General features: G+C 37.9%; 1 protein-coding gene across 1 annotated transcript in view; it reads right to left on the reverse strand.

The window, feature by feature from the left end:
- Positions 1-14,150, reverse strand: part of Arfgef3 (ARFGEF family member 3) — a 159,832-nt gene that overhangs the window by 15,019 nt on the left and 130,663 nt on the right. The window contains exons 24-27 of the mRNA XM_027938466.2: positions 12,682-12,804; positions 8,688-8,791; positions 7,230-7,374; positions 1,162-1,290 (exon numbers count right to left, since the gene is read on the reverse strand). Of these exons, the coding sequence (XP_027794267.2) occupies positions 1,162-1,290; positions 7,230-7,374; positions 8,688-8,791; positions 12,682-12,804 (501 nt within the window). The remainder of the gene's footprint in view (positions 1-1,161; positions 1,291-7,229; positions 7,375-8,687; positions 8,792-12,681; positions 12,805-14,150) is intronic.

The raw sequence follows: 14,150 nt of genomic DNA on the forward strand, positions 1-14,150 counted from the left end.
CCATAGTATATAAATTTTAACATAATGACTTATAAACAATTATGTCATTAAATATTATTTGTGGATATTAAATCCTTCAGTTAATTATGGTAAAGAATATAAATAATCTGTTTTCCATTTAAGGTGTTCCTAAGTTTTTTGCATTAGGATGTTTTGGCACTCATACAATTTTGTCTTCATTACTATTTATTTCCTTATATGAGAGAGTCCTAAGAGAATTATTGGGTTAAATGCTTTCATATACATTTAGTGGCAATTAATGTGAAAATAGAAAATGGTACTTAGCAGTAAGACAGATTTAGAAAGAGTATCATATAATTAGTTCTATAAGATACTTGCTTTTTCTTTGATGGAAGGCTTTTAGCTTTTTGACATGAGTTTTTTTTTCTGAAAAAAATTCGTTTAAAAATTGCTATGAATTCTAAATAGTATCAAGTACTCAAAATGGTGACAATAGGTCTCTTCTTCTCAGCAAATTAGTGGTTTCATTTAGAGTTCTGACTCTTACTAAAAACTCAAATTCCTATAACAAGTTTCTTTGAACTTGAAGAAACTGGGGTGAAGAACTGTGTGTGCTAAACTGGATTAATTCAGAAAAAGATTTCTAAGGTCCCTATCCCCTTATACAGGCAGAGGACTGCACTATGTATTAAATGTCTTTTTCCAAATTTAATGACGTATGACCTTTATACAAATAAGATGTGGCTGTCTGACTACTGCATATATTTGTGAGTGGTTTGTGGATGCAAGCAGTAGACCTGGTGAGCCCTCCTGATGACCCTGGGCCCAGAACATGCACTGAATGATCTGTCCAAGGAAGAAGACTGGGATCACAGAACCATGGCAGAGCCCATTGGCTCATGGAGACATGGATACAACAGCCTAGGCCCAATTAATGTGGGACTCCAACACACCTAAATGACCACCATGGGACCTTTATAAATGGACTGGAAGGAAAAAGTATGAACATATGTCCCCAATATTATATCTTACATATTATTGAATGGCTATGATGCATTAAATACCTACTGAACACCTATTATGAGTGAAGCTTTGCATTAAGTGTAGGAAACAGTGAAAACAGGTAGACATATGGTTTTTTTCAGGATGGTTTTTCTGGATAACATCCCTCCCTCCAAAATCAGACATAGACATATTTACCAGGTGTTTTGGTAACATCTCTCAACAGCTCAAAGAGTAAATCCAAGGTTGGTGGTTGGTGCTGACGTGGACAGTTGGACACAGCTGCTGTGAGCTGCTCTAACAGGATAATCCAAACTTCTATTAGACCTGGAGACCAAAAAAGCAGATCTCTGTGCAATCCAGTTAAACATCATGAAGAATCATGGCAAGATTCGATTAAAAATTTCTCTAAGCAGTCAAGCACATCAGATGTGAGACACTACCTGGGGGTGTTAGTGTTCACTGCCTACATATACAGGGACAGATTATTATTTACATGTTCTGACAAAGCAAAGGGAGAACTAAACTGCCCTTTAATAAAAAGGTGATATAGCCATTTTTCAAACTAATCAAAAGAAAAAGAAGACCAAATTAATAAAATTAGAGATGGGAAAGGAGAAATCACCACAGACATAACAGAAATCCATTAGGGAATATTTTGAAAACTTATACTCTAATAAATTGGAAAACGTAGCATATATAGAATATATGTCTAGATAAATATTATCTGTCAAAACTGAATCAAGAGGACATAGAAAACCTAAATAGACCAATAACTTGTAATGAGATACAAGCAATAATTAAAAGCCTTCCAACAAAGAAAAGCATAGGACTGAATGTATTCTCAACTAAATTCTACCAAATCTTTAAAGTAAAACTGATGCCAATGCTCCTCAAATTATTCCATGAAATAGAAAGAGATGGAACACTTCTAAATGCATTCTATAAATCCAGTATCACACTCTTATCAAATAAGGACACATCAAGGAAAGAAAACTACATATCCCTGATGAACTTAGATGCAAAAAAATGTTGTTGAACACAATTTATTTTTATTAAGATTGGAATAAAACCAACTTGGTTGTGGCATACAAAGATGCAAGGATGGCTTAATAAAAATTAATAATTTATTACACAAATAGTACCAAGGACAAAAATCACTAAATAGTTGCAGAGAAGGCCTTTAACAAAATTTTAGCATTTGTGATAAAAACCACTGAATAAACTAGGGATAAAAGGAACCTATCTCAACATTATAGAGGCTATATATGAAAAACTCAAAGCCAACCTCATAGTAAATGGGGAAAAACTAAAGGCATTTCCTTGAAAATCTGGGAGAAGAAAAGGATAAGCATTCTTACTACTCCTATTTAATATAATGCTAGAAATTCTAGCCAGAGCAATTAGGCAAGAGGAGGAAATAAAAAGGCTAAAAATAGAAAAGAAAGAAGTCAAATTATCACTGTTTGCAGATAATATGATCCTATATCTAGATCTAAAAAATTTCACCAAGACTGTTAGAGCCAATAAACAAATTTGGCAAAGTAGCAGGTTCCTAAATCAATATACAAAAGTCAATAGTTTTCCTATATAATAATAATGAAGCTTCTGAGAAAGAAATCAGGTAAACAATCCTATTCATAAAAAAATACCTAGGAATAAATCTAACCAAGGAGGTGAAAGACCTCTAAAATGAAAACTGTAGCCCTGAAGAAATAAAGTGAAGACCTCAGAAGATAGAAAGACCTCCCGTGTTCACAGATTGGCCATTTTAATGATATTAATTATGCCTTACTATCAAAAGCAATATACAGATTCACTGCAATCCCCTTCAAAATACCAATGACAGAACTAGTAAAAATAGTTTATTCTTCCAAATAAATTTTAGAACTACCAAGAATAGCAAAAAGCAATTTTAAGCCAAAAAAGTAATACTGGAAGCATCATAATACCTGGCTTCAAATTATACTACAGAGATAAAGTAACAAAAACTGCATGGTACTGGCATAAAAACAGAAACGTAAATCAGTGGTACAGAATTGAAGGCACAAACTCACACATCTACAGTCATCTGACAAAAGTGCCAAAAAACATACATTGGAGAAAAGATAGCCTCTTTTAACAAATGGTATTGGGAAAACTGGTTACCCATATGTAGAAGAATGCGACTCGATCCTTATCTCTCACCCTGCACAGATCAACTCAAAATAGATCAAAGGCCTTGGAATTAGACAGAAACTATGCAACTCCTAGAAACTATGTAGGTTCAACACCCCAACTTATAGTCACAGGCAACAACTTTCTCAATAGAACCCCTAAAGCTCAGGAAATGATTATAAGAATTAATAAATTGGATGGCATTAAATTAAAAAGCTTCTACACAGCAAAGGAAACAGGAATGTGAACAGAGAACCCACAAAATGGTAGAAAATCCTTGCTAGCTATTCTTCTGAGGATTAATACCTATAATTTATAAAGAACTCAAACTTTACTCCAAAAAAATCAACCCAATTAATAAATGGGCAAATTAATTAAACAGATACTTCTCAAAAGAATACAAATGGCCAGCAACAAATACATGAAAAAATGGTCAACATAATTAGCAATTAGGGAAATGCCAATCAAAATTACACTGAGATTTCATTGTACACCAGTCAGAATGGCAGTCATTAAGAATATAAACAATAATAAATGCTGGAAAGGATATGGAGAAAAAGGAATTCTTTTACACTGTTAGTGGGATTGTAAATTAGAACAACCATGGATATCAATATGGAGGCTTCTCAAAAGCCTAGGCATGGAACCACCATATGCTATATACAACTCCTCAGTATTTATCCTAAAGAATTAAAGTTATCACACTTCAGTGATACATGCATATCCATATTTATAGCAGCACAATTCACAATAGCCAAATATTGAACCAGTCTAGGTATACATCAATGTATAAAGGATAAAGAAAAGAAATATATATTACATATATATTTATTTTCTTTCTCTCCCTCTCTCTCTCTCTCTAATATACACACACACACACACACACACACTTATAAAATGAAGTTTTATTCAGCCATAAGGAAAAATGAAATTGTCATTTACAGGAAAATGAATGGAACTAGAAACCATCATATTAAGCAAAATAAGTCACAAGGTCAAGGGTCAGAAGTTTTCTCTCATGTGCAAGCTAGAGAGGAAAAAGGAAAAGTGGGGGAAGATGTCATGAAATCAAGGGGATTCAGGAGAGGAAAGGGACAGAGGGAAGAGGAAAGTGTTGAGGAGTGAAAGTGTCCAAATTATACCATTACATTGTGCACATGCACGAATGTACAGTATGTATTATGCATGCGCGATGTACAATAAAACGCACCAATAAAAATTGTGAAAAAAGGGTGATATGGTCTGTAAATTCTATATTGAAATGATTGTTGGATTTCTTGGGAGCTAATATTAGCAAAAGAATTAAGTTTTCTTTTTAGTTTAATCATCTTAGTCTTTTTTGAAAAATGACTTTTTTCTTTTTTATGGGGGGGGGATACTGGGAATTGAACTCAGGGGAACTTGGCCACTGAACCACATCCCCAGCCCTATTTTGTATTTTATTTAGAGACAGGGTCTCAATGAATTACTTAGTGCCTCACTGTTGCTGAGGCTGGCTTTGAACTTGTGATCCTATTGCCTCAGACTCCCAGGTCTCTGGGATTACAGGTGTGCACCACCACACCTGGTGAAAATGATTTTATTGTGGCAAATAAATACAACAAAAAATAGCAAGTTAGCCATTTTTATAGGTACAATTGAGTGGCATTAATTAGATGCACAATGTTGTGCACTACAGCTATTTCATCATCTCACACAGAACCCTGTAACCATCAAGCACTAGCTCCTCATTGCAGCCCAGGCAACCTCTAATCCACCATTGTTTATGTTCAGGTATGATAATGACATTGTGGTAATTAATGCCTGTTATTGAAGGACATACCATCTCAAAATGTGCTGAGATGGCATATTGGTTATTTCTAGCTCAAATCACTTGAAAAACCATAATTTTAGAAAGGGCCATCTGGCCTATCTTTTCCTACATGCAACAAGACAGAGATTCTTTTAGAGGGATGACCTTCCCATGCCAAGGATGGATAACAGCTTTGATCACCATAGACTGGTAACTGGTACATAATGAACCTGAATGAACAAACTATTGAAATAATCCATATCTTCTACCTTCTCTCCCCAATGCATCTCTTAGGAACATCCCTAGAGTTTACTACCTTAGCCTAGAGATCCATTTATATTGTTATTTTTTTCACAAATTTATTGTGTTTTGTCTAAAAACTATAAAAGCATTATGCTTTGGTCATTTCTTTGAACTTTACTTTTGTGAAGATCTCCATGCTCATGTAAAATTAATAAAATTTTTATGCTTTCTCTGATCAATCAATCTTAAATTAGTTGGATTCCTAGTTCCAGACAAAGAGCCCATATAAGAACTAAGGGGGAAATACAGAAAATATCTCTGTATCCTATATTATATTTAAAGCACATGTACTGAAATATTTCCAGATGGAATACTAAAATGATTTGGGTTTTGCCTTAAATTAAAACAGAGGGAAAGAAAAGGAAAATAGACATCACCTGAGATTAGTCATAAATTGATAGGAGTTGAAAGAGGGTGATACCATTATGTCCAGTTTTGTATATTATCTCTATATTTTTGTATACTCTGTCCTCTGTCTAGTTTTGGATATGTTTGAATTTTCAAGGTGGGGGAGTAATTATGTTCCAGAGAAATGGTACCTCAGGATCTATTAATGCTGTGAATTGTGCAGTTTTAAAACTGACTTGTAGCTTTTAACTTTATTCTTTGATCTGAGTTTCATACATAACTTGAAGATCCTAGAATTGATAATGTGGAACCAACTTTAGATAGGTTCTTGGCTGAGCTTTATCCATAAGAAGATGGGCCTCCTTGAAAAAAGTGGATTAATTATTTGCACAAATGTGAAGAAGAATGCTCATGGTAATACATCAACATTTATGATTGTTTTAAAGACTGTATTATAAATTAATAACATTAGCTTCTGCTTATAATTATATGGATTGGAGATTTCAAATGCTAAGTAAAAATTATTCTTTTTTTAAAAAATTTTTTATTGTTGGTTGTTCAAAACATTACAAATTTCTTGACATATCATATTCCACACTTTGATTCAAGTGGGTAAAATTATTCTTATCTAATCATTAAAATAAAAACTACATTAACATCTAGTGAATATTCAGTATTTGTTCTCTATATTTGATATTTATTTTTCATTTAGTGCTTCCTCTCAACCAATCAGAACTAGTGAGGTTTTACTATAAGATAATCCCTATCCAAAACTGTAAATCTTCCTGTCACCTCCATAAATTTGTGACAGTGAAATGAAAGCAGGTGAAAAACCTCTCCCCAAAAGTTCTTTTGTAAGGACTTGAAACAATATATCACACCAAATAGGTTTATTTAAGGTATAATTGCCATTTCTTTTTTTAAATAATTATGTTTTATTTTTTATGTGTCTATTTTATTTATTTATTTTTATGTGGTGCTGAGGATTGAACCCAGCACCTCCCATGTGCTAGGTGAGTGCTCTACCGCTGAGCTACAACTCCAGTCCTATACTTTCCATTTCTTACAGTGGAACAGGAAGGGTCTTCTGAGACAGAAGACAGTTGGTGTGAACATGAGTTAACCTACCTGAAAATTATTCCAAGTTACTAGCTTGAACTCTGATTCACAGGAGAGTACGTGGGACCTAATTTAAATCAGATTCTTTTGATTCTTTTCCTGAGCCTTCAGCTTCACCAGTCACAAAATAGCTTCCCTCTTCAGTAATGACTTAATTTCCCCAGTCTCTAACCAAATAGTCCTGCAGGAAGTAATTATATAATGATTGTGTTTCCAAAAAGCTATTAAAGACAATTACTAGCCAATTTAAGTACGAAATGCACTAGTGCAACTTCTTTCCAATTTGCTCAATTCAAGAGAATTTGGAGTTTGAAACTAAATTTAGTGGAATCTGCAAAGCTGCATCTTCAAGACCAAGGTTTGGAAGCACTGATTGTAAAGTGCTGTTTTTGAAAAGACCATATGAACTTTAGGCAAACTTATTTTGATATAAAAAATAAAAAAAGGAGGACTACTTTTATAACTGTAAGCTACTTAACATCTGACTTAAACTTCTGGGACTATGCACATAGCAAATAATCTGGTTTAGGCCAATCAATCAACTTACCAGTGTCATCATCGAAATCAGACAGGACCGACTCGATTCCATCCTCACTGCTTGCTGACTGCTCCTGAAGTCTTCGAGGCAAACTAGCAAGCCGCCCGCTAAGGAATATTGGCTTCAAGGGCATTTTGTAGATTTTGGCCAGTAACTGAACAATAAAAAAAAGAAAATCCAAATGCTATAATTAGATATTGAAAAAATCTGTACTCTGGGAGTAAAAGAACAATTAAAGTATACAGCAGTGACAAAGGGGACACAGGAAACGTTTTGAAGTTAGTTTGTGATGATTTATAAGGGAGCTTACAAGGGACATTTATCCCATGAAGATGATGAAATAGCTCAGTAGCAATGCTAATAAAAATTAGTGGATGATTTTTCAGTATCTTGATTACAAGAGTTTTATAACCCTACTAAAGGAACCATGAACATGTCAAGAATTTGCCTGTGGGGGATCCCTGAGAAGAGTCTATAGGAAGATGAAATACAAGCCTCTGGCTTCCCCATCCCTGACCCAACCTGTCAGGAAAGAGAGGGGCAAGAGCAGAGGAGAAATGGAGGTGTCTGAGGGCAGCAAGGGAGAGGTGAAGTCTTAGAAGCAGGGCTGAAGAGCAGGTGGCTGGGCTCCTTATTCTCCTCTGCTGCTGGAGCACAGTCCCCCAGGACTCCAACAGTTTCATGAATTAGAATCATGCCTGCTGGGTCCACATAGTTCTAGAAACTAGGGAAATGTGGCTGGAGCCCTGAGTGAGAGGGAAGGACCTGGGGTGGAAGGAGGCTGGGGGGGTGGGCAGCATATGGGGCCTGGGGAAGGCAGCTGGGGGAAGAAATCAGAAGCATCTCTCCTCTCCAACTCATGGGACTCAGTGGTATCACAGACAGACAGGCAGGTGGACCCCAGAAGAGGCCTGGTATACAACCTGAGAAAACAGGAAAAAAAACACACACACAGAGAGGGCTGTCTCTGAGCCTGAGGAGAAAATGTTTTGAGGAGGGAACATTGTCCTGCTTGTCAAAGACAAGGAAAATGCACAATGAAGGTGCATTTAGATAAGCATTGTTTTACTGGATCTCTTCATGAGATCTTAACTGAACATATCCCTCGTGTGTGTGTGTGTGTGTGTGTGTGTGTGTTTTCCATGGTCCACTTTTTAGTACTACCAGGAAGACCTCCCATGGTCCTGTGACCCCTTCTCTACAGGCTGATGCAAGCAGAGATTATGGTAGATTATGATGTCTGAGCGGAGGTGAGAAGTTTCGGGCATCTGAGGATCTCATCGAGTGTCCCAGTATATCTTTTGTTTTTCTTCATGGAAAGGGTAGGAACAAAAATATATATTCCAAGGCTAAGCTCCCATCTTCTCACACAGAAGACAGTGTCTCTCCTGGGTTTCAGCAAAAGATATCTGCTCGTATTTTGGGAACACCCGTGAGGCAGGTTTAAGGGACAATTTCTCCCAGTACCTGAGAGCAGCGGCGGAGGTACTCCAGGGCAGGGAGGCAAAGGTCTGTGGATGTGGCTCCTGTTCCTGGGACGCAGTCTCCGATCTCTTTACAGTCCACCTCCCCTAGGGCAGACAGACAAATCACCCTTGCCTTCCGATCTGCTCTCTCACATCATGCAAGTTCATCAGATAGTCACCAAAGCAGAGAGTGGGGGAAAAGAAAAATGACCCCAAGGCACAACCCTGAGAAAAGCCCTCTTGGCCATTTTTAACCCTACAGTGAACATTTCTTCTCTTTTCTACCCCAGTACTTTCAGTAGCCAGACTGGGTTCTTTTGTTCATGGACACACTGTGATTCACTTCTCCAGGCCCTGCTGCCAGACGGTGTTACTTCTGAAGCTCTGTTGGGAGAAGATGACCCCAGGGACAAGCCCTGTGCTGGACTGGAACGAAACACTTAGTCTCTAATGGACAAGGAACTTGTGTGCTGCCAGTACGCAGTACTAAATGATGATGATAAACGAGGGCTCTGGGAAGAGTCTGAAGAAACATGGAGGGTTTGGGGACAGAGTCTACTTAAGTGAATTTAAATGAATTCTATTTTTTTTGTATATATGTACAGATGAAACACTATAGAAGGGCATCTAGATTTTCAATAATTATAATTGAGAATTATAATTTTTCTCATATAATGAATATATTTCAATACTTTTAATAAAATCATTCCTCAACACTGTAATTGTTTCTAATTGTCTACTATTGTAGCAACTAGCACCCTCCCCTGTGAGTAGACAGACATAATTACTAGGCATTAGTTAAAACTCAGAAGCCATGAGGCATGTTTCTTCTCTTAAGAAAAAGGAAAAAAAAATGTCTATGATCAGGAGTTGGCCTACTCTGGGTAAAGGGCCAGACAGTAAGTACCTAAGGCTTTGCAGGTCATATGTTTGTATGGCAACTTCTCAACTTCTTTGTAGCACAAAGGCAGCCATGGACAAATGACCATGGCTGTGTTCCAATAAAATTTTATTTATAAAAACTCTCACTGAGTCAGATTTGGCTTGCAAGTACTTTGCCAACCCCTAGTTGACATGACTATATTTCATGATATCAAAACAGAAGCCAGGTCAAATTCATATTGAAATAAATGGGTGGAAATACATAAATAATTTCCTATCCTATTGATTACAGCAGCTATGTCAACCTTTTTCCATGTCACACACTCAAATATTTGTGAATGGCACTCCATGGAGCTGCACAGTACTTGGGCAGTGTGGCTGTGTTGAGAACTCTGCATCTCCCACTAACCCCAAACTCCAGACAAATCACTCCACCTTATAATTCACACACAGAAATCGAACCTGTTTTAAATATCTTCCACATGCACTCAGATAATTTGGCATCTCTATTTTTAGTTCCTAACTCCTCAGACCAAAATCTCAAATTTTTAATATGTGGCTAGGCATTTCTTATTATTTCATAGAAAATGTGTCTCATTGGCCAAAAAAGAATAAATACTTTTCCTATCTGCCATGATCATTATTTGCGCCCGACCCACACAATTTATATTACACCTAATAACCAAGGTGATGGTATTAGAAGGTGGATGGAATTAGTGCCCTTAAAAAAGAGGCTCCAGAGAGTCACCTTATTCTCCTGCCATATGAGGATGAAGCAAGCAGACAGTGCTGTGAAGCACACGATCCCTCACTAAACACTGAATCTCTCGGTGCCTTGATCTTAGACTTTCCAATTTCCAGACTTGTGAGAAATACCTTTTATTGTTTATAAATTACCTGGCCTAAGGTATTTTGTTATAGCAATCTGAACACATTGAGACACTCTCCGCTATATCCAAGCTGCTCTCCTTTTGGATATCCTAATTCTGGGTAACACTGGTCCTTCCAAGACACTTGTTGGACAGGGAGTGGTCCTCAGTTGTCCCTGTCTCAGGCTTCACATTTAAGCAGACACAGGCTCTTTAGATATCACCTCTAGAATACTGCTGGAGCCTATTCTCTCATTGCTATCCTCTCCAAACTGTGCCAGAACTGGTGCTTCTGCCTACAGCTTCTTGTCCCTATCTAAGGGACATGTGTCTGCCAGTGTAATTTCATATATCACATGGATCTTCATGACTGTCGAGCAGAAAAACCTTCCCTACTCATTCTACATTTCCTGACAGGGTATGTAGCAACACAGCCTGGCCCCTTCCTTTTTGACCTGTCAGGGTACCCTCAATGAACCCTATTTCTAGAAAGGCAAACCTGCACACTTTATAAAATTCAGATGCTACCTGTTTTTTGAAACCTGTATGGCCCTACTGACAAACACCCTGTCTCAGGTACTACTACTCATTTTAGTATCAGTGCCGCCCTCCCCCTGCCATCTCTATTAAACCATTTGTCTTTATGGACTATAATTACTGATTTATGTATCTGCTTCCAAAGGGGCTATGAGATCTTGCAGCAAGAAATCTGTTTTATTCATATTTCTCTCCCTATAATATGGACGATAATTGGAATTATCAATGGTTTCACTATCAGAGGTTTCAGTGACCTGTGATCAACTATATCATGAAATTATTAGGTGGAAAATTCCAGAAACAAACAATTCACAGGTTTTAAATGGTGTGCTATTGTGAGTAGTGAGATGAAATCTTACACCACCCTCTCCATCCCACCTGGGATGCGAATCATCCCTTTGTCCAGCATATCCACATGGTATATGTTACCTGTCTATTGTCCTCTAGTAGTTGCCTGAGTTATCAGACCGTCATAGTATCAGTATATTGTTAGAATTGTTCTTATTTTATAATTAGTTATTGTTAGTGTCTTACTCTGCCTAATTTATAAATCATAGCATATTAAATCATAGCATATATAAGGTTTGGCCTATCTATGGTTCCAGGCATCCTCTGGGGTTCTGTGGACAAGGTGAGACTATGGTATATCAGAGAGTGAGGGTGATGCACTTGTAACAAGAATGGTCTATAGATCAGACTTAGGGCCTCTGAGTTCTATCCTGAAACTTGCATTTTATTCCTATTCCAAAAATAAGGGTGACATGAGACACACAGTTTCTTTGTGTCTGATTTTCTTTTGCATAAGAACCATCAATTACATAGCAAGAATATAAAATAATATTGACTTTATACTATTACTATTTCCAAGGGTTTCAGCCTGCAAGTCTAAATGTACTCCATGGCAAAACTCTCAAAAGTTCAAGTTTCTTTTAATGTTTGGGTTAACTAACTGTCCCTTCCTTCCATTTCACCCCAGGGAAATCTGTGCTATATAAAAACCAGCTCGAGGGCTGGGACTGTAGCTCAGTGGCAAAGCGCTTGCCTAGCATGCGTGAGGCTCTGGGTTCAATCCTCAGCACCACATAAAAATTAACAAATAAAATAAAGGCATTCTGTCCATCTACAACTACAAAAAAAAAATTTAGAAAAAACTCAGCTCCAGCAGGTCTTGTTGTATAACAAGACTTTACACTATTAAATGTTCCTAAATTAAGCATAAAATCAAATGACCTAGTTCTTGAAATACTTTAGGCCTCAGAGAAGAGGGATGTCTACATGTCCAAAATACATTTTATGATTAATAAGGCCTGGTGGGAGGCATTCTGAATTCTTAGGAGCTGGGAAATGAAACTCAGACTGCTAATTGTTTGACACCGAGGAGGGTAGTTTCCTACAAAAGGCAGTTTTTGAAGATAATATTGAAAATATTTTAAGATTGGAAAATAAGTTGGCAAAACAACATATAGATTGAAAATATATTATCTTACAAGATATTCCATGAATGCAATTAAAAAAAATATCAAACCCAAGTTGCTTTCCCAATATGCTTTCTGCCCCCGAGTACATGACACACCCCATTTGTTTATATCCTATGATGTTTGTTTTCTCCTACTGGTCAGTGGGCCCTGTCTCCAGGGCCTTTGGCACAAAGTCATCCTAGAAAGTGTCTTCAGAGGTTATGAGGCATGAAAGGAGGATTCCACTTACCCAGTCCTTTGACGAACTTCATAAGGCACATGATGTAACTAGTGGCTGCGTTAGCAAAGACCTGGATGTTGTCGGTATTGAGAAAAGCTTCAAACACATCAAACACTGGGGCTTGGCTTTTTCCTGAGGGAGGAAGATCAGAGGTTTAAGATAGATAGGTTTCCACTGCTCAGGTTGCTCAGACTCCCTGCACCATCCAAGGAGCCTCTGAAAAGATCTCCTGGGGAACTGCCTGGGCCTTTGGACTGGATGGCTGTGCTGTCCTGCTCAGTTTCACCTTCAGGGAACTGCAGGAAGGCTGCAAATTACCCTGGATGGAGAAGTGAGGGCAATGCTGGAGGAATACAGGGCTCAAGTGATGTGCAGATCTGTAGAGCAGTGAGACATGTGGCCTCTGGAAGGCTCCTGTATGATTTATGTGCACTTACTCATACCTGTGCAGAAGAGTTCATATAGAAGGCCCAAGACTGCTAACCTCAAAAATCCTGCTTGCCCTCAGTATCTAGGAACTCAGTTCCCAGAATATTCCCAAGCAACAGTTAACTCATAAGGTGGTTCACGATGCCTACACTGTGTGAGCTATGTGGTTTACGCTGTTTTCCTTTATCTGGAATTGTGGTATATGCTAGGCAGAGGATGCCTGCCTGACCAGTTCAAGCTAGGTCCCTAACTGATGTCATTGGGCAGAAACATCACAAACAGGTTGCTGTATTTTCACTGCTAGGGGCAGAGTGAGCTGTGTGATTCCCCGATGGGGTCAATAAGAGCATAAGGAAGCCCGTTCATACATTCCTCCAGATCCTACCTGTGTCTTTGTCCCCTGTAACCCAGCTGTGTTCTTACTACACTACCATAACACATCAGAATTACACAACAAAACTTAGTGAAACTATATGTTAACTCCTATGAGTTGTTCTGGTTTCTGAATGTAGGGGTGTCCCTGGGGACCTGACACAACATCCCTGGGCATGCCCATTCATTTCAACCAGACCAGTTTCCCTAATTCTGACTTCCCTTTGTTAAAATGTGTGTATGTGTGTGTGTGTGTGTGTGTGTGTGTGTGCGCGCGCTCGCGCGTGCATATGCAGGTTTTATGGTGCTGGAAATCAAACCCGGGGGCTTGTGCATGGGAGGCACGCACTCTATCACTGAGCTATTTCCCCAGCCTACTTTTCTGTTTCTTATTAGCAAGTGACTACAAGATGAATATGTCTTTTCTTAAACGCTGGGGTCCAGATGTGGTTCAGATTTCAGAGTTTTTCACTTTTTGAAGATTTGCATAAACTTTACTGCGTTGAGCATCCTTAATTTGAAAATCTGGAATGTTGTGGAACGCCAACAATGTTTCAGATTTGGGAGCATTTCAGGTTTCCAATTTTCAGATGCTCAACCTTTAATATTTTTATTTTGGCCTTAGGAAAGAAATCTACACAGCAACATTCAGTGAACCAACAGAGGCCGTTCAACTT

Source organism: Marmota flaviventris, chromosome 6 (genome assembly GCF_047511675.1).
Source record: "Marmota flaviventris isolate mMarFla1 chromosome 6, mMarFla1.hap1, whole genome shotgun sequence".
Taxonomy (NCBI): Eukaryota; Metazoa; Chordata; class Mammalia; order Rodentia; family Sciuridae; genus Marmota; species Marmota flaviventris.